Source organism: Oncorhynchus masou, chromosome 13 (assembly GCF_036934945.1).
Source record: "Oncorhynchus masou masou isolate Uvic2021 chromosome 13, UVic_Omas_1.1, whole genome shotgun sequence".
NCBI lineage: Eukaryota > Metazoa > Chordata > Actinopteri > Salmoniformes > Salmonidae > Oncorhynchus > Oncorhynchus masou.
In genome coordinates, this window is record NC_088224.1 from 89127321 (window position 1) to 89149766 (window position 22446).

General features: G+C 43.8%; 1 protein-coding gene across 2 annotated transcripts in view; it reads right to left on the reverse strand.

The window, feature by feature from the left end:
• The window catches only part of LOC135553189 (neprilysin-like), a 57284-nt gene that overhangs the window by 21300 nt on the left and 13538 nt on the right, over positions 1–22446 (reverse strand). For both annotated transcript variants that reach the window (XM_064985358.1, XM_064985357.1), the window contains exons 3-8: positions 14877–14912; positions 14263–14424; positions 2844–2924; positions 2606–2701; positions 2371–2489; positions 1372–1440 (exon numbers count right to left, since the gene is read on the reverse strand). In XM_064985358.1, coding sequence (XP_064841430.1) covers positions 1372–1440; positions 2371–2489; positions 2606–2701; positions 2844–2924; positions 14263–14424; positions 14877–14912 — 563 coding nt within the window. The remainder of the gene's footprint in view (positions 1–1371; positions 1441–2370; positions 2490–2605; positions 2702–2843; positions 2925–14262; positions 14425–14876; positions 14913–22446) is intronic.

Here is a 22446-nt window from a genome sequence, read left to right on the forward strand (position 1 = left end):
ACTGTAGTCACATCACTGTAACTACAGCGATACTGTATTCTCACATCACTGTAACTACAGCGATACTGTATTCTCACATCACTGTAACTACAGCGATACTGTATTCACACATCACTGTAACTACAGCGATACTGTATTCACACATCACTGTAACTACAGCGATACTGTATTCACATCACTGTAACTACAGCGATACTGTATTCACATCACTGTAACTACAGCGATACTGTATTCACATCACTGTAACTACAGCGATACTGTATTCACATCACTGTAACTATCAGCGATACTGTATTCACATCACTGTAACTACAGCGATACTGTATTCACATCACTGTAACTATCAGCGATACTGTATTCACATCACTGTAACTACAGCGATACTGTATTCACATCACTGTAACTACAGCGATACTGTATTCACATCACTGTAACTACAGCGATACTGTATTCACATCACTGTAACTACAGCGATACTGTATTCACATCACTGTAACTACAGCGATACTGTATTCACATCACTAACTATAATGAGAGATACAGTATTCACATCACTGTAACTACAGCGATACAGTATTCACATCACTGTAACTACAGCGATACAGTATTCACATCACTGTAACTACAGCGATACAGTATTCACATCACTGTAACTACAGCGATACAATATTCACATCACTGTAACTACAGCGATACTATATTCACATCACTGTAACTACAGCGATACTATATTCACATCACTGTAACTACAGAGATACTATATTCACATCACTGTAACTATAATGAGAGATACTGTATTCACATCACTGTAACTACAGCGATACTGTATTCACATCACTGTAACTACAGAGATACTATATTCACATCACTGTAACTATAATGAGATACAGTGTGGTGAATATAGTAACTATAGAGATACTGTATTCACATCACTGTAACTACAGCGAGTTACTGTATTCACATCAGTGTAACTACAGAGATACTGTATTCACATCACTGTAACTACAGAGATACTATATTCACATCACTGTAACTATAATGAGAGATACTGTATTCACATCACTGTAACTACAATGAGAGATACTGTATTCACATCACATCACTGTAACTACAATGAGAGATACTGTATTCACATCACTGTAACTATAATGGGAGATACCGATCTTATCCTAAACTGATGCTGAGGGCTTGGAGTCTATGCTGATGTGGGTCGTTGTGTGTTCTGGGAGGATGGACCAGATCAGAACAACAGGAAACCCAGACATACCTGTGCAGAGAACTCATTTCCGCCACAACTCCAGACAGAGAAATAATATGTGTGTGTGTGTGTGTGTGTGTGTGTGTGTGTGTGTTTAGCGGGTACATGCCTACCTCTGCATAGGACCCAGTACAGCTATAGTGATCTCTGGATAAGAGGCCAAGGCTGGTTTGCTGGTCAAACTGGCAAGAGAGAGAGAGGGAAAGAGGGAGAAAATGTTTTTATCAGGACACAAGCAGCCAACAGCAGGAGAAAGCCAATACAGTCACTAAACACTAAACACCCGGACCATACAGCCTATCCATATAATAAGTGATATGATGTCAGAAGGTGAATTCACCAATTTGTAAGTCGCTCTGGATAAGAGCGTCTGCTAAATGACTTAAATGTAAATGTAAATGTACTCATTAGGTCAGAAACGGCATGGTTAATAGTTGGTATGACTGTTAAACTGAACAGGATACTTTAAGGAGAGCAGTGGCTCATTCGTAGACATGTAACAGGGCATTCCCATAGGGCGGCGCACAATTGGCCAAGCGTCGTCCTACTTAGGGTTTGGCCGGTGTAGGCAGTCATTGTAAAATAAGAATTTGTTCTTAAATCAACTTGCCTAGTTAAATCAAAATAACAATGCCTGGTAAATACATGCAGACGGATCTGTGTGCGTTTCTGTATAAACAGAGGTTGTGTGAACAATGAGAGCACATACTGCTAATGTAGGAGGTTGAGAGTTTAGTGTGTGAATACCTCACACTGTTAGATTTAAGGTATACAAAAGATTTCGTAGTTTGAGCAAATAGGTACACTAAATCCCTACCCAAGAGGGTTAAAGGGTGCACGTGACGGAGTACAGGCGCCTCTCTGTGCACGTGACGGAGTACAGGCGCCTCTCTGTGTACAGGCGCCTCTCTGTGCACGTGACGGAGTACAGGCGCCTCTCTGTGCACGTGACGGAGTACAGGCGCCTCTCTGTGCACGTGACGGAGTACAGGCGCCTCTCTGTGCACGTGACGGAGTACAGGCGCCTCTCTGTGCACGTGACGGAGTACAGGCGCCTCTCTGTGCACGTGACGGAGTACAGGCGTCTCTCTGTGCACGTGACGGCCACCTACATGAATGATGTGTGAATTGGAGTCTTTGTCATCAGTGCCGATAAAAAAATTAACCAAGACATGAGTTCCGTATTTTTCATTTAGTCTGGCAATGGCATCCTCCAACTTCCATGTGTCACCTAAGTAGGAGAGGAGAGAGGAGGAGAGGACAGAGGACGATTGAATTGGATTGGATTGTGGAAAGGTAAACAAAAATGGGTGTAGGAAACAGTGCTAGAAGAGCAGTGTAGTTTACCATAGACACTCTCCCAGTGGTCTGTTGCTATTGGCCACTCAAATACATTAGGGAGCATGTCTAGTAAAGGAGCTCCGCCCCTTTTCTCAATCTGACCTTCAGAGGTGGGAGAAAAGAAAAAAAACACAGGAAGTGATCAAGGTTAACTCACAGTGTAAAAAAGGTAGACAACTCATTTGACTGAAATATCTGAACTTAAAATGTCATTGACACCAACAAAACAGACCAGCAGACTCACTCTCATTGGTGCAGGATCTGTAGAGGGTCTTGGCTTTAGTGAGGGCACTGGCCTCCCCCTCCACGCTTTTCTCCAAAACATCTATAATGGGGGGGAGGGGGGGAGGGGGATCAGTTCAGTTGCGAGTGTTGTGAGAGACATGGAGCATAGAATCTGTGTTTCGGAGGACAATACAACCCCCCCCCCCCAGAGAGACCGCAACAGGACAGAACTCAGCCAAGAGCCGCTGCTTTTCACCACGTAACAAACATTGAGAAACATCACAGAACAAAGATGCTTTAAAATCAGAGGTCCTCACCACATGCACTAGCAGTGGTAATAGTAGGAAGAAACAGTTAGGACAAAGAATGTTCTTTTATTTCTCTACCTTTTTGTATCACCCACTGTGTTTCTACCTTTCATCTCCCCCTCCCTTCATTCTGACAGTAACAGCTCTCTGCCCCCCCTTCATTCTGACAGTAACAACTCTGCCCCCCCCCCCCCTCTTCATCCTTACAGTAACAGCTCTGCCCTCTCTTCATTTTTACAGTAAAAGCTGCCATCTCAATCTTCCTCTTTCCCTCTACCCGATTCCCGATTCCCTCTTCCCATCACCCCCTCTTCTGGTTAGGGCAGAACCCCTGCTGTCTCATTGCCTAGCATGCACACTATTTATCTGCTCATTTAATCTTAATGAAGCTCTGGGTTAGGAACCCTTCATAGGGAGCTTCCTGCCAAAGGGCACAGATCATGTGTGTATGATTGGATTAACAACTGACGTGTGTGTGTGTGTACACACACACACACACACACACACACACACATATATGGATTAAAGACCACATGATGCTCGTGAGGCACACACACTTAAATAATGTGACCTTCTGGCACCAACGTCAGGGCCCATCCTGTTAAAAAGGAACTAAACAGGAAGTGTTTAGTTTAGTGTCTCCGCAGAGCAAATCCTCCATCTATATGTTCTACAGACCCAGGGAAACAACTGCAGTATTGCTGACAGGCTAAACATGGAGCACTGATTTGTTGGACTTGACTTCTGACTTGGTGCCCTCTGACCCTCTGTACTGTCATAAGATGTCTGACTTACATTCTGTCTAACCAACATCCGGTAACGAGGTCAATCGAACTCAACCTAAACAATTGAAGTGCCATGGTAATGCGGGGGCAAAGATCCCAAATCTCTTAATTGCCCCGCAGCAACATTTGCCTATATATGTATGATTGTAAACAATGTGTATTTCATACTATATGGGAGGTTCAAATCTGAGTATAATGCTTGTATGAATGTCAAACCCGAATACATATTCATGTCATTGTCACCAATCTACTGCATTACAGTTAAAAACAACAGACTACCACCACTTGAAAAAAGGGACAACTTAATGTTATGGAGAGAAACTGCCATCTCTCTCCAAATGGGACTTTCGCAACCACATAGTGGGCCTGCAACCACATAGTGGGCCTGCAACCACATAGTGGGCCTGCAACCACATAGTGGGCCTGTAACCACATAGTGGGCCTGTAACAATACAAGCAATCATGACAGATTTTACAACTAGCCACTGGCCTTCTCGGCAGAGTCGCAAAGAAAAGGCCACATCTCAGACTGGCCAATAAAAAGAAAAGATTAAGATGTGGAAAAAGAACACAGACACTGGAACTCTGCCTTGAAGGCCAGCATCCCGGAGTCGCCTCTTCACTGTTGATGTTGAGACTGGTGTTTTGCGGGTACTATTTAATGAAGCTGCCAGTTGAGGACTTGTGAGGCGTCTGTTTCTCAAACTAGACACTAATGTACTTGTCCTCTTGCTTAGTTGTGCACCGTGGCCTCCCACTCCTCTTTCTATTCTGGTTAGAGACAGTTTGCATTGTTCTGTGAAGGGAGTAGTACACAGCGTTGAATGAGATCTTCAGTTTCTTGGCAATTTCTCACATGGAATAGCCTTAAGTTCTCAGAACAAGAATAGACTGACGAGTTTCAGAAGGTTTGTTTCTGGCCATTTTAAGCCTGTAATTGAACCGACAAATGCTGAGGCTCCAGATACTCAAGTTTAAAGGCGGCCAGTTTTATTGCTTCTTTAAATCAAAACAGTTTTCAGCTGTGCTAACATAACCCATTTGCAGTTTTCTAATGATCAATTAGCCTTTTAAAATGCTAAACGTGGATTAGCTAACACAACATGCCATTGGAACACAGGAGTGATGGTTGCTGATGACTGGGCCTATGTAGATATTCCATTAAAAAATATGTATTTTTTTTGTTGACGTTTCCAGCTACAATAGTCATTAACAATGTTTACACTGTATTTCTGATCAATTTGATGTTGTTATTTTAAAGTGGACAAAAATGTTCCTTTTCATTAAAAAAACAAGGACATTTCAAAGTGACGCCAAACTTTTGAACGGTAGTATATATCTCCACTGTATACATGAATCAAGGCAAAGCTGGTTCCTGTTTCAGTTATTTCTTTGGTCATGTTCGCATGGGTCAAAAAGTCTGGTTGACGATAGAGCCTCCCACAATGCAGGTGAGGTCGCAGGATGAAGTTGGTGAAGAGCAATTGCAGAAATTTGCAGTTGACTGCAGTCAAAAGTGAATGATTTTTTTTTATAAAGTTCATGCAATCGCCATATCGGCGCAAGTCAGACAATGTTTTTAAACATTGTGATGTCACTGACAGCTCATTGGGCCCTTCCCACAGAGATAACAACCATGTCACCTCCCATTTCCTCACTACCCTTTCTCTAAAGTTCACCCCCATATTTCTACATCTCTCTCTTTTGGACTTGAACCAGTCTCTCTCCCTCCCTCCTTCCTATTTCTCCCTCCCCCTCCGGCACAAACAAGGTACAATTAAAAAGCTCAGTCAATTGGGCAAATTATTGCAGAGTATGCTATACCTGAAACAAAGAGAGAGGTGTTAAAACTGTCCTACCCACACACAGCTGTGGTTAAGAGCCAAGAGCAGTGCCTCATTAAGCCCATCAAAACAGTTTGTGCATATATTAATGACAAGAGGTTGTTGTTTCAGTTCGTTTTGGTGTGGTTTTTGTTCCCCCGGCTGTACACAATGGTTAGAAAATGTAAGATTAAGGCCTCTACTTGTTTAAACAGAAATGTTCTTTCAGCTCAGATTTACTCAAGAGGCATACAACGCAGCGTAAGCTTAGCCTATAGGCCTAGTGATGGTCATTTTTTGATGTATTCATTTCGGGTTCACAATGCAGAACGAACCGATGTCCCCGTACTGAACGGGTCAGTAGTAGGAGTGGGAACTGTGGACGGGTTTGTCGTCATTAAATGAGAGAGGAGTCGTTTTCCCATATGCACATTCTTTATCTTGAGAAATACTGGAACAAACATTTTAGTCACAATGGAAAACTGCACAGCTAAGATCTCCTCAGCAGAAACGTCTCAATTAAAAGCAGATATTTTTATGTTTTTAATTTACCTTTAGATACATTTTCACTATTTTGAGGAAGTGTATACTGGCTGTTGCTGCAGCGTCCCAAGAGAGAAACCGTAATACTGACTCTTTTCTTTTTAAAGCTGAAGGTCTTTTAAGGGAGTGAGTGAGTGAGTGAGTGAGTGAGTGAGTGAGTGAGTGAGTGAGTGAGTGAGTGAGGTCACAGATGTTCGTGTCACCATTGCCGAGGAGACCAAACCTAGTATGTGGGCGGCTTCAGGGTTCCTTTATGACTTTCTATTGCAGTGGAGAACAATGTGAGGCCTTTATCACAGCTTAGGCCTACACAAAACATTCAGCACACACACAAACCCATTCAGCACACACACACTTAGGCCTACACAAAACATTCAGTACACACACACTTAGGCCTACACAAAACATTCAGTACACACACACACTACAGGTTATTTACTGCTGTTAACACCTGATGTTAACAGCTGTCCAGGCCAGAGCAGCGCCCCGCAGGCAGCTGTAAATAGATACAGGATATGCTGACCAGGCAGACCACTTGTCAGTCAGGCTCCATGGTCCTGAGGTTACTACAGGATGTGACAGGAATCTCCACAGACAGACATGGCAGCACACATACAGCATCCCACATCTCTGTCCCGTCAGGATTTCAAGTGCAACATTCTTCCATTGGGCACAAAGCGCATTTCATCACGTGTGGATTCAGTGTGCGACAGCAGAAGATTAGACCATCAGAAACAATGACAAAACAACCTTATTTTGCCCATCTTATCTTTTCATACAGTTTGTTCCTGTAAATTTTGTCTTAACCTTGACTGTTAGCAGACAATTGTCTACCCGTCTGGTACCAGGGTGAGCTTGGTACCAGGGTGAATACGGTATTGTTCTGGTGATAATGACATCTGATAGAGAAAGTGTGGAGACTGATTCCTGTGATTCCTGTAATTCAAATCAGAGACATAAACCTGAGAATCAAATAGACACGATTAGGATCCCCACAGATTAGGATCCCCACAGATTAGGATCCGCAAAACGACTACCTCTGATTTTTTTTTTTTTTGGAAAGGAGGAGAAGAGCATAACAGAGGGAGGCAGGGGGTAAATCAGGCTTTGGCAGTGGACAATCATGCCCATTCGTCTCAGACAGATTAGGATCCCCACAGATTAGGATCCCCACAGATTAGGATCCCCACAGATTAGGATCCCCACAGATTAGGATCCCCACAGATTAGGATCCCCACAGATTAGGATCCCCAAGACGACTCTACCTCTGATTTACAGTACGCTTTAAAAAGACAAGTTCATCACAGATACTTCAGACGTCAAAAGATGGAAAGGAGGAGAAGAGGAGAAGAGCATAACAGAGGGAGGCAGATGAGAAGAGCATAACAGAGGGAGGCAGAGGAGGAGAAGAGCATAACAGAGGGAGGCAGATGAGGAGAAGAGCATAACAGAGGGAGGCAGAGGAGGAGAAGAGCATAACAGAGGGAGGCAGATGGGAAGAGCATAACAGAGGGAGGCAGATGGGAAGAGCATAACAGAGGGAGGCAGATGGGAAGAGCATAACAGAGTGAGGCAGATGAGAAGAGGAGGGCAATAAAGTGGAACAGGAAGACAGTAAAATAAGCTAAAAGAGGGGTGAGAGTCTCATATTTCCACTCATCTGTATACACCTGTCTACCATTATTCCAGACTAATTTTGGATGAAGAAAATCAATTTCTACACTGTAGGGGGGGGGGGGGGGGTCATTAACAGAGGGTAACCCCCTCTGCCATTAACCCACTGTTCCCCGGTAGGCCGTCATTGTAAATAAGAATGTGCTTAACTGACTTAATGACTACCGACCCGTAGCACTCACGTCTGTAGCCATGAAGTGCATTGAAAGGCTGGTCATGGCTCACATCAACACCCCTATCCCAGAACACCTATACCCTCTCCAATCTGCATACTGTCCCAACAGATGATGCAATCTCTATTGCACTCCACACTGCCCTTGCACACCTGGACAAAAGGAACACCTACAGTTGAAGAAGTCGGAAGTGTACATACACCTTAGCCAAATACATTTAAACTCAGTTTTTCCACAATTCCTGACATTTAATCCTAGTAAAAATGCCCCGTCTTAGGTCAGTTAGGATCACCACTTTATTTTCAGAATGTGAAAGGTCAGAATAATAGCAGAGCTTTTATTTCCTTCATCACATACCCAGTGGGTCAGAAGTTTACATGCACTCAATTAGTATATGGTAGCATTGCCTTAAATTGCTCAACTTGGGTCAAACGTTTTGGGTAGCCTTCCACAAGCTTCCCACAATAAGCTGGGTAAATGTTGGCCCATTCCTCCTGACAGAGCTGGTGTAACTGAGTCAGGTTTGTAGGCCTCCTTGCTCACATGCGCTTTTCAGTTATGCCCACAAATTTTCTATAGGTTGAGGTCAGGGCTTTGTGATGGCCACTCCAACACCTTGACTTTTTGTCCATGTTGACAACTTTGGAAATATGCTTGGGGTCATTGTCCATTTGGAAGACCAATTTGTGACCAAGCTTTAACTTCCTGACTGATGTCTTGAGTTGTTGCTTCAATATATCTAATGTTCTTTCCTCATGATGCCTTCTATTCTGTGAAGTGCACCAATTCCTCCTGCAGCAAAGCACCCCCACAACATGATGCTGCCACCCACGTGCTTCACGGTTGGGATGGTGTTCTTCGGCTTGCAAGCCTCCCCCTTTTTCCTCCAAACATAACAATGGTCATTATGGCCAAACAGTTCTATTTTTGTTTCATCAGATCAGAGGACAAAAAGTATGATCTTTGTCCCCATGTGCAGTTGCAAACCGTTTTGGAGCAGTGGCTTGCTCCTTGCTGAGCAGTCTCATGTTATATCGATATAGGGCTCGTTTTACTGTGGATATAGATACTTTTATACCCGTTTCCTCCAGCATCTTCACAAGGTCCTTTGCTGTTGTTCTAGGATTGATTTGCACCAAAGTACGTTCATCTCTAGGAGACAGAACGCGTCTCCTTCCTGAGCGGTATGACGGCTGCGTGGGCCCATGGTGTTTATACTTGCGTACTATTGTTTGTACAGATGAACGTGGTACCTTCAGGCTTTTGGAAATTGCTCCGAATGAAGCAGACTCGTGGAGGTCTACAATTTATTTTCTGAGATCTGGGCTGATTTCTTTTGATTTTCCCACAATGTCAAGCAAAGAGGCACTGAGTTTGAAGGTAGGCCTTGAAATACATCCACAGGTACACCTCCAATTGACTCAAATGATGTAATTTAGACTATCAGAAGGTTCTAAAGCCATGACATCATTTTCTGGAATTTTCCAAGCTGTTTCCAAGCCAGTCAACTTAGTGTATGTAAACTTTTGACCCACTGGAATTGTGATACACTGAATTATAAGTGAAATAATCTGTCTATAAACAATTGTTGGAAAAATGACTTGTGTCATGCACAAAGTAGATGTCCTAAATGACTTGCCAAAACTATAGTTTGTTAACAAGACATTTGTGGAGTAGAAAAACGAGTTTTAATGACTCCAACCTAAGTGCATGTAAACTTCAACTGTATGTGAGAATGTTGTTCATTGAACGCTGAGCTGTAGTCAACACCATAGTGCCCTCAAAGCTTATCACTAAGCTAAGGACCCTGGGACTAAACACCTCCCTCTGCAACTGGATCCTGGACTTCCTGACGGGCCGCCCCCAAGTGGTAAGGATAGGCAACAACACATTCGCCATGCTGATCCTCAACACGGGGACCCCTCAGGGGTGTGTGCTCAATCCTCTCCTGTACTCCCTGTTCACTCATGACTGCATGGCCAGGCACAACACCAACACCATCATTAAGTTTGCCGATGACTCAGTGGAAGGCATGATCAGCGACAACGATGAGACCGCTTACAGGGAGGTCAGAGACCTGGCCGTGTGGTGCCAGGATAACAACCTCTCCCTCAACGTGATCAAGATAAAAAGGAGATGATTGTGGACTGCAGGAAGAGGACCAAGCATGCCCCCATTCTCATCGACAGAGCTGTAGTGGAACAGATTGAGAGCTTCAAGTTCCTTGGCGTCCACATCACCAACAAACTATCATGGTACAAACACACCAAGACAGTTGTGAAGAGGGCATGATAACGCCTATTCAGGAGATTAGGCATGGTTCCTCAGATCCTCAAAAAGGTCTACAGCTGCACCATCGAGAGCATCCTAACTGGTTGCGTCACTGGCTGGTATGGCAACTGCTCAGAAGCCAACCAAAAGGTGCTACAGAGGGTAGTGAAAAATTATCAAAGATTCCAGCCACCCTGGTCATAGACTGTTCACTCTGCTACCGCACGGCAAGCGGTACTTGAGCGCCAAGTCTAGGTACAAAAGGCTCCTTAACAGCTTCCATCGCCAAGCCATTAGACTGCTAAACAGTTAGAGGGGTTAGAGCATTGGACTAGTAACCGAAAGCTTGCAAGTTCAAATCCCCGAGCTGACAAGGTACAAAATCTGTTGTTCTGCCCCTGAACAGGCAGTTAACCCACTGTTCCTAGGCCGTCATTGAAAATAAGAATTTGTTCTTAACTGACTTGCCTAGTAAAATAAAGGTCAAATATTTAAAAAAAAAATTGAGTGGCTACCCAGACTATTTGTATCGACCCCCTTTTTTTTTAAACGCTGCTGCTACTTGCCATTTATTCCCTATGCAGTAATTTTAGCCCTACATTTACCTCGACTAACCTGTAACTCCACACGTTTACATTTAGTAGACAATCTTATCCAGAGAGACTTAAAGGAGCAATTGTGGTTAAGTGCCTTGCTCAAGGGCACATCAGATGTTTGGGCTTGGGATTCGAACCAGTGACCTTTAAGTTACCAACCCAACACTCTTAACCATTAGGCTACCGACCGCCTGTATATAGCTTCTTTATTATATTAATTGTGCTACTTATTCTTACTTTAGTTAATTATACTTGTTTTGCTAATATTGTCTTCAAAAAATAAAAATAAATATTAATTGTTGGTTAAGGGCTTGGAAGTAAGCATTTCACTGTGTTGTAGCCTGGGCAATTGTGACAAATCAACAAAAAAATAAATGTCCTCTCGCTGTCGACTAAGTTAATTTTTGTATAAACATGACAAGATTCAACAACTGAGACAAACGGAGCAAGTTCCACAGACGTCTGACTAGCAGAAATTGAATAACATGTCCTTGAACAGAGGGGGGGGGGGGGTCAAAATCAAAAGTAACAGTCAGTATCTGGTGTGGCCACCAGCTGCATTAAGTGCTGCAGTGCATCTCCTCCTCATGGACTGCAACAGATTTGCCAGTTCTTGCTGTGAGATGTTAACCCACTCTTCCACTAAGGCACGTGGACGTTCACGGACATTTCTGGGGGGGAAATTACCCTTAACCCTCACCCTCCGATCCAACAGGTCCCAGACGTGCTCAATGGGATTAATATCGCTGGCCTTGGCAGAACAATGAAATTTCTGTCTTGCAGGAAATCATGCACAGAATAAGCAGTACGGCTAGTGGCATTGTCATGCTGGAGGGTCATGTCAGGATGAGCCTGCAGGAAGGGTATCACAGTCTTCCCTGTAACACACAGTATTGAGATTGCCTGCAATGACAAGCTCAGTCCGATGATGCGGTGACACCACCCCAGACCATGATGGATCCTCCACCTCGATTCCGCTCCAGAGTACAGGCCTTGGTGTAACGCTCATTCCTTTGACGATAAACGCGAATCCGACCATCACCCTTGGTGAGACAAAACCGCGACTTGTCAGTGAAGAGCACTTTTTGCCAGTCCTGTCTGGTCCAGCGATGGTGGGTTTGTGCCCATAGACAACATTGTTGCCGGTGATGTCTGGTGAGGACCTGCCTTAACACAGGCCTGCAAGTCCTCAGTCCAGCCTCTCTCAGCCTATTGCGGACAGACTGAGCACTGATGGAGGGATTGTGCGTTCCTATTGTAACTAGGGCAGTTGTTGTTGCCATCCTGTACCTGTCCCACAGGTGTGATGTTCGGATGTACTGATCCTGTGCAGGTGTTGTTACACGTGGTCTGCCACTGCGAGGACGATCAGCTGTCCCTCTGTAGTGCTGTCTTAGGTGTCTCAAAGTACGGACATTGCAATTTATTGCCCTGGCCACATCTGCAGTCCTCATGCCTCCTTCCAGCATGCCTAAGGCACGTTCACGGAGATGAGCAGGGACCCTGGGAATCTTTTTGTTTTTCAGAGTCCGTAGAAAGGCCTCTTTAGTGTCCTAAGTTTTCACAACTGTGACCTTAATTGCCTACCGTCTGTAAGCTGTTAGTGTCTTAAAACCTCTTGATACTCCCCATCCCGGATCCGGGATCGTGAATAAAGCCTCAGGCTCATTAGCATAACGCAACGTTAACGATTTCTGAAAATCGCAAATAAAATGAAAATAATGCGCCTGCTCTCAAGCTTAGCCTTTTCTTAACACTGTCATCTCAGATTTTCAAAATATGCTTTTGAACCATAGTAAATCAATCATTTGTGTAAGAGTATTGCAAGCTAGCTTAGCATTTTGCGTAGCATTTAGCACGCAACATTTTCACAAAAACCAGATAACCAAATAAATAAAATCATTTACCTTTGAAGAGCTTCGGATGTTTTCAATGAGGAGACTCTGTTACATAGCAAATGTTCAGTTTTTCCTGAAAGAATCTTTGTGTAGGAGAAATTGCTCCGTTTTGTACATCACATTTGGCTACCGAAACGAACCGAAAATTCAGTCACCTACAACGTCAAACCTTTTCCGAATTAACTACATAATATCGACCAAAACATGGCAAACGTTGTTTAGAATCAATCCTCAAGGATTGTGGAAGCCTGCTTTCCCCTCAGAATCGCATGGAAAAATACCAGCAGCTGAAAATGACGCACCAATTTCGGCGCAGGACACCGGGCGGACACCTGGAAAATGTAGTCTCTTATGGTCAATCTTCCAATGATATGCCTACAAATACGTCACAATGCTGTAGACACCTTGGGGAAACGACAGAAAGGGCAGGCTCATTCCTCTCGCATTCACAGCCATATAAGGAGACAATGGAAAACGGAGCCTCAAATCCTGCTGATTTCCTGGTTGCCGTTTCATCTTGGTTTTGCCTGTAGCTCCCGTTCTAGGGTACCCACAGACAATATCTTTGTAGTTCTGGAAAATTCAGAGTGTTTTCTTTCCAAAGCTATCAATTATATGCATAGTCGAGCATCTTTTTGTGACAAAATATCTTGTTTAAAACGGGAACGTTTTTCATCCAAAAATGAAATTGCGCCCCCAGAGTTTCAAGAGGTTAACGACCGTTCCAGAGGTGCATGTTTATGGTTCATTGAACAAGCATGGGAAACTGTTTAAACCCTTTACAATGAAGACACGTGAAGTTATTTTGATTTTTACGACTTATCTTTGAAAAACAGGGTCCTGAAAAAGGGACGTTTCATTTCTTGCCGAGTTTACAATTTGACTTGGCACACGTGCAGGGACATACATTTGTCCAATGTAATCAGACAGACCGCCGAGCCCCCACCACCCAATCCTTCAAGTGTAAGGGAAGCCTTCCTGTCAATCTACTGTCAAGATGGCGCTAACCAGATGGTGTTAACGCCTCCAACTATTCTAAGGTCGAATTTCATCAGATGACACTTCGTCCTCTATGCAGTTAAATTATATGTTCCTGCGTTGGCAGTAAATGCTGCAGATAGATGACACCATTAACCACAGTGACTATTCCTAGAGCCCCTGTTTTTCCCTGAAGGACAAGCTGCTGTAACCCCAGCAAATCCTCCAACCACAAACCCCAGCCACCACCACTACCTCCCTGACCAACAGATCCACACCCAGCCCCCTCCCACTACTACCTCCCTGGCCAACAGAGCCACACCCAGTCCTCACACCTCCCTGGAAAACTCACTGAATCCAAACTGCGCCATGCTACAAGACTTTCAAACCTTTGAGGACCACCTCCAGTTCGTCTTGTAGGATGTCGAAGGTGCTGTATCGGGAGCTGGTCTCTGGGATGACGTTCTTCTTCAACCAGCCTCCACAGGCGTACTGGTAGAAGTTGTCACATGGGTCCACATTGGCATCCATGTTCTCTAACAGACGAGACGCTGCACACAGACAAACACAGCTCATATTCTGTGCATGGGTGTGTGCGTGTGTGTATGCGTGGGTGTGTGTGTGTGTGTATGCGTGTGTGTATGCGTGTGTGTATGCGTGTGCGTGTGTGCGTGCATGTGTGTGTATGCGTGTGAGTGTGTGTGTATGCGTGTGAGTGCGTGTGTGTGTATGCGTGTGTGTATGCGCGTGTGTGTATGCGCGTGTGTGTGCGCGTGCGTGTGCATGCGCGTGTGCGTGTGCATGCGTGTGTGCGTGTGTATGTGTGTGCGTGTGTATGTGTGTGTGCGTGTGTATGTGTGTGTATGCGTGTGTGTGTGTATGCGTGTGTGTGTGTGTGTGTGTGTGTGTGTGTGTGTATGCGTGTGAGCGTGTGTATGCGTGTGAGCGTGTGAGTGTGTGTGTGTGTGTGTGTGCGTGTGTGTGTGTGCGTGCGCATATTTACCTGCCTGAGTGCAGTCCGCCGTGGTGCAGACACCATCTAAAAAGGGAGAAAAATATATATAAACCAAAACAAGTTTATTCATTACTGCCAACTTAAAATAATTGTTTGTTTTTTTACAACCAAATCTCTATTTTTGATGTAATGGCATGTTATAGAAGCATCCAAACACCTTTGTGGTTTCACTTGGTTTTCAAGAGACTCGAGCGATACCTCTGTCCATTCTAGCGGCAGGCTACACGGAGAACGGAACTGCAGACTCGAGCGATACCTCTGTCCATTCTAGCGGCAGGCTACACGGAGAACGGAACTGCAGACTCGAGCGATACCTCTGTCCATTCTAGCGGCAGGCTACACGGAGAACGGAACTGCAGACTCGAGCGATACCTCTGTCCATTCTAGCGGCAGGCTACACGGAGAACGGAACTGCAGACTCGAGCGATACCTCTGTCCATTCTAGCGGCAGGCTACACGGAGAACGGAACTGCAGACTCGAGCGATACCTCTGTCCATTCTAGCGGCAGGCTACACGGAGAACGGAACTGCAGACTCGAGCGATACCTGTCCATTCTAGCGGCAGGCTACACGGAGAACGGAACTGCAGACTCGAGCGATACCTCTGTCCATTCTAGCGGCAGGCTACACGGAGAACGGAACTGCAGACTCGAGCGATACCTCTGTCCATTCTAGCGGCAGGCTACACGGAGAACGGAACTGCAGACTCGAGCGATACCTCTGTCCATTCTAGCGGCAGGCTACACGGAGAACGGAACTGCAGACTCGAGCGATACCTCTGTCCATTCTAGCGGCAGGCTACACGGAGAACGGAACTGCAGACTCGAGCGATACCTCTGTCCATTCTAGCGGCAGGCTACACGGAGAACGGAACTGCAGACTCGAGCGATACCTCTGTCCATTCTAGCGGCAGGCTACACGGAGAACGGAACTGCAGACTCGAGCGATACCTCTGTCCATTCTAGCGGCAGGCTACACGGAGAACGGAACTGCAGACTCGAGCGATACCTCTGTCCATTCTAGCGGCAGGCTACACGGAGAACGGAACTGCAGACTCGAGCGATACCTCTGTCCATTCTAGCGGCAGGCTACACGGAGAACGGAACTGCAGACTCGAGCGATACCTCTGTCCATTCTAGCGGCAGGCTACACGGAGAATGGAACTGCTGGATAGCGGAAAGCTTGAGTCGCACAAAAAGGAATATCATGCTGTGGATAAAGTTCAGAATGTTCATGTGTATAACGTCTTAAGGTCTGCATCACTATACTGAGAGCGTTTTCGTTTCTAAAAGGACAGGGTGTTTATGTTCTCAGAGCCCCGTACTGCACGGAAATGGGAAAACATTAAGTGTCCGGACACTTCTATAACATGACACTTACATCAATAGAGATTTGGTTGTTTAAAAAAATATATATACACATCACATTTAAAAAAAAGTATACTTTAAGCATTCTAAATGTATATTACATCTAGATAAATTGTAGATGGATCACACTGTCACAAACCTCACGGTACTACAGGAAGTAGATGCACATCAAAGTGAACGGAATTGAATGAAAAATGTTTGATTTGGTTAAATGTCTGAATGAACATTTGGCTCCTGAGAGTGCCTCATGGTTTATTTGTAATTAATGTTTGGCATAATCTACGTATAATCGTCGTTGATCCCCCTTCTAGGAAATAACCAGGAGGGAAATCATGAACAGTGCTTTGGTTTCCTGTGCTGTAATGAAGGAATTACAATAGAACAGGGTTCTTGGTGAACGTTTTGGTTTTTGCCCTACCACTACACAGCTGATTCAAATAACCAACTCATTATCAAGCTTTGGTCATTTGAGTCAGCGGTGTAGTGCCAGGGGGAAAACAACATTGTTCCTTTTCTCTGCTAATACGCTAATGTTGATAGTGATGTTCAATTTTAAAAAGGTAACAGTTAAGTAGATGTTTTAAACATGAATGCAATGGTGTGTGGGCTCCAAATCAGACTTGGGAATATAATTACTCTTTCAGGCTGTTCTGTCAAACTCATTAGCTGCGTTTACACAGGCAGCCCAATATAGATGTTTTCTCACTAATTGCTCTTTGACCAACCTGATCAGCTCTGATGTGGAAAAATCTGCAATGATTGATCAAAAGACCAATAAGTGTGAAAAAAAAAAATCTGAGTTGGGCTGCCTGTGTGTTAGCGCTATCAACTCCTAGGGACGTCCCTAACCTTAACCCAATGCAAACGCTGCATTTTTGGGTCAGCCTTCTGTGGCTAATTTCAGTTTTGATTATCACAAAATGATCACCCCACACACACACACACTGTACTGTCCTCCTCGGGCTGTGTTCAACCGTAATTAGACAGACAGCTAAACTCCATTCAAAAACCATGTCAAAAGTCAGGATTAGGCTTTCAAACCTCCAGTTAATGAAATGGTGTGAAACTTCAAAGAATACAGAATAATACAATGAACATATAGTTCAGACATTACCCATGGTGCAACATAAGCATTCTACTATACGTTAGGTAAAAGCTGTATCCAATAAGCATATTGAAATTAACAATGTTCTAAATTCAAACACTGCCCAAATAGACCTGTATGCTTGCCTAAGGCATGAAGAGATCACATACACCTGTATGCTTGCCTAAGGCATGAAGAGATCACATACACCTGTATGCTTGCCTAAGGCATGAAGAGATCACATTTAGCAAGTGATTCTATCTGCCACATTGCATCGCCACAGCGGGACAAAGTTACTGCACAATTACAGCGTTTTTTTTCTAATGTCCCTTGTCTGTTATGAAGGTTCGAACTCATTCTGCCGATTGTTTGTGGGGTTTGTCCTTCAGTGGGTTGAAATTTCAGTGGGTTGAAATTTGAGACAAAATATCCACAGGAAAGCATAATTAAACCGACTTCAAAACTCAGGTCTCTGTGTGTGGCAATAAAGATTTGTTTGCTCGTGCAATGATACACGCAGGCGATGCATACCACCCCCAGTATTGCAGGCGATGCATACCACCCCCAGTATTGCAGGCGATGCATACCACCCCCAGTATTGCAGGCGATGCATACCACCCCCAGTATTGCAGGCGTTTTACATGGTTTTGAGCACATGTCAGGTCATAGAAATGTCAACTCCAGTTCCTCACTCTAAGTTTGGTAAATAATACTTTCCTGTGGACATTTCGTTTCAAATTTTAACCAACTGAAGGACCAACTGCACAGACAACTGGTAGAGTTTGAAATGTAATTATATTCAACATTCTGTATTGAAAAAGGAAACTTTCCAGTTTTGCAGTGCTTTGTTGTTTCAGACTTAATCCCAAGAATTGGTATCACAGTCTGATTGATTAGGCAAGCTGCTACTCAGCAAAACTACTGACATAAAACCCAAACATCCTCTGTAGAAAATAACTTCTGATATAGCAAGATGAACATACAGACAACGTGTTAGACTTACAGACAATGCTTTGGCAGGCAGACACAACAAGGATGGCTAGAGATACCCCGGAGTACATGTTCCTGAGATAGAATGTGGTCACCTGATCCCAATGGAGCACAGAAGTACCATAGAAAACATGCAGTTAACGAGGTGTAGTAGAACAAACATTCAGCAGGTGGCGCTAGAAATCGCACCATAATGGAGGCAGAACACACACACACAGTGACGCACACAGAGCAGCGCGGCGACTCTCGTGGTAAACTAGCTCCCTGTTTGCATCCTGCCTGCTGTGACTGTTTACAAAATGGATCCACTATAGTTGGCTGGGCAAGATTTCTGGACTATTATCAAAACCAATAAACCCGAAGCACGTTTTGGGGCTCGTTCAGTGGCTTTTTACCATGTTTTTTGCTTAACCTCTCTGGGATATGTGGGATGCTAGCGTCCCACCTGGCCAAAAGCCAGGGAAAATGCAGAGTGCCAAATTCAAATAAATTACTATGAAAATCTAACTTTCATGAAGTCACACATGTAAGATACCAAATTAAAGCTACACGTGTTGTGAATCCAGCCAATGTGTCAGATTTCAAAAAGGCTTTTCGGCGAAAGCAAACGATGCATTATCTGAGGGTAGCACCATAGTAAACAAAGAGAGAAAACATTTCAAACCCTGCGGTTCCAACTTACGCAACAACAAAATATCTAAAAATGTACCTGTAAACTTTGCCAAAACATTTCAAACAACTTTTGTAATACAGCTTTTTTAAAGTATATAATTGATAAAATTGAAGACAGGATGATCTGTGTTCAATACAGGAAGAAAACAAATTAACGCTACCTTTCTGGTCACGCGCCTCTAACAGTACACTTGAAGTGACCCTCGTTTTGAACAGGGCTACTTCATTCCACAAAGGAAAAACCTCAACCATTTTCTAAAGACTCGTGACATGCAAGAAGGCCCCTTAGAAATCTGGATTCCCAATGAAAACCCATTGAAAAGTGTGACCTAAAAAAAACAAAATCTGAATGTTTTGTCCTCGGGGTTTCACCTGCTACATAAGTTGTGTTACACTCATAGACATGATTCAAACAGTTTTAGAAACGTCAGGGTGTTTTCTATCCAAATCGACTCATAATATGCATATCCTATCTTCTGGGGATGAGTAGCAGGCAGTTGAATTTGGGCATGCATTTCATCCAGACGTAAAAATACTGCCCCGTCACCAAGAAGTTTAAAAAGGGCAACACCAATGTCTACCATGGGTGGCTGGTGGCACATTAATTGGGTAGGATGGGCACCTAGTAATAATATATGCCAGTTAGCAGATGCTTTTATCCAAAGCGCCTTATGGATTATAGAAGTGACTGCATCCATTTTAAGTATGGTTAGTCCCAGGAATTGAACCCACTATCCTGACGTTGCAAAACCCGTGCTCTACCATCACCACACTTGACTGTTGGTATGAGGTTCTTACTGTGGAAGGCAGTGTTTGGTTTTCACCAGACATAAATGGGACCCATGTCCTCCAAAAAGTTGACTCAAGTTTGCCAAAAAGCACCTTGAAGCTCCGGGATGGTCGTCAAGACTCTTGGAAGAATGTTCTATGGACAGATCAGTCAAAGTATAACTTTTTGGACAAAATGAGTCCCATTATGCCTGGCCAAAACCAAACACTGCATTCCACAGTAAGAACCTTATACCAACGGTCCAGCATGGTGGTAGTGTGATGGTTTGGGGTCCAGCATGGTGGTGGTAGTGTGATGGTTTGGGGTCCAGCATGGTGGTGGTAGTGTGATGGTTTGGGGTCCAGCATGGTGGTGGTAGTGTGATGGTTTGGGGTCCAGCATGGTGGTGGTAGTGTGATGGTTTGGGGTCCAGCATGGTGGTGGTAGTGTGATGGTTTGGGGTCCAGCATGGTGGTGGTAGTGTGATGGTTTGGGGTCCAGCATGGTGGTGGTAGTGTGATGGTTTGGGGTCCAGCATGGTGGTGGTAGTGTGATGGTTTGGGGTCCAGCATGGTGGTGGTAGTGTGATGGTTTGGGGTCCAGCATGGTGGTGGTAGTGTGATGGTTTGGGGTCCAGCATGGTGGTGGTAGTGTGGTAGTTTGGGGTCAGCATGGTGGTGGTAGTGTGATGGTTTTGGGATGCTTTTCTGCTTCAGGACCTGGACAAATTGCCTTAATAAAAGGAACCATGAATTCTGGTCTGCAACAGAGAATTCTATAGGAGAATATCAGGCCATCTGTCTGTGAGGTGAAGCGCAGCAAGACAATAATCCAAAACATGCAATCAAGTCTACATGAAAATGACTAAAAAGCAACACATTTGATGTTTTGGAATGGCCTAGTCAAAGTCCAGACCTAATCCCAATTGAGATGTTGTGGCAGGACTTGAAACGAGCAGTTCATGCTTGAAAAAAAAAAAAACTAAAAAGTTCTGCATGGAAAAGTGGGCAAAAGTTCCTCCACAGCGACATGAGAGACTGATCAGCAGCTACAGGAAGTGTTTGGTTGGAGTCATTTCAGCTAAAGGTGGCACAACCAGTAATTGAGCGTAAGGGAGAGAAAAGAAGAAAAAATCACAGGGGCATTGGGTGTTGCATGACTTTGTTTATGAAACATGTATATATTTTTTTTTAATTTTACCTTTATTTAACCAGGCAAGTCAGTTAAGAACACATTCTTATTTTCAATGACTGCCTGGGAACAGTGGGTTAACTGCCTGTTCAGGGGCAGAATGACAGATTTGTACCTTGTCAGCTCGGGGGTTTGACTTCGCAACCTTCCAGTTACTAGTCCAACGCTCTAACCACTAGGCTACCCTGCCGCCCGAAATGTCATTGTGATATTTGTTCACTCAGGTTCTCTTTATCGAATATAGTTGTGTTGAAGATCTGATAACATTCAGTATCAAAAATAAGCAAAAGTAGAAAAAATTAGAAAGTGGGCAAATGCTGTACAATGCTGTGAAAAAGTATTGTACAGCATCGACCTCTGTGCCAAGTGTGGTTTACTGTGGAGTCCATACTTTCAACTCGGCCCCACGCCACTACTATACAGAGAGAATCTTTCATTCCTCCACACTAACAGACATGGTAAATAGTGTTTTGTTTGTGGTAACTAGTTCATGAAAAGTCCTGCAATTTCAGAAGGATAAAATAAAAGGGTTTCAAAATGACGACATTTTGACCCATTGGCACTTTCATGGTTAACTAGAACCCTGTTGAAATCGTTTATTTTCATAAAACACAACTCAAATTTATAGCCCAGTGTCAAAACACCAAATTCATAATCAATATACTGAAATAGGTTGTTATAATTTGAAAACGTGACATAAAAATGGACTACATATACAGTTGTCTCACTTGTATTCAGATGACGACCTGTCAGATACTGAAATAGGCTGCTACTCTTTTAAAAACAGACAAACCACAAAGAGCTTGGGTATACTAAATATATACACACACACACACTACACCACCTGTACTGGTCGTCTCCTTCTGGGACAATTTTTACAGCATATGGTCAATACGAAAAAAGAAACGCAACACTTTTGAGATGGGAAAATGTCAACAAATCCTCTCCACTGGTAGTTCTAAATAGGGACAGGTGTTGGCTCTCATTTGACTGACAGCTTGACTGTCAAATCCGACTATTTGTTTGTGGCCAACTACTTTTATAATGAGCTGATGTTCCCTTTTGCCATTTGGGTTTGAAAATGACAACAGCGCTGCCATGGAGAGTCGCGTATGAAAAAAAATCAACGGTACTTAACCAAAGATATGAATTTGATTAAAGAAAACAATTTAGGGTCATCGTGGGGACGATAACGGTTTACATTAATATCACCACTCTGAAGTTAAAAAAAATAATTAAAAAAGGATGTGTAATAACTCAGTTTTGTGGTGAAAATGAGAGCTTGCAAAATATATCCTGAACAAAAATAAACATGTAAAGTGTTGGTCCCATGTTTCATGAGCTGAAATAAACAAATCCCCAAAATGTTCCATACGCACAAAAAGCTTATTTCTCAGATTTTGTTTACATCCCAGTTAGTCAGCATTTCTCCTTTGCCAAGATATGTCACACCTGTCGGGTGGATGGATTATCAAAAAGCTGATT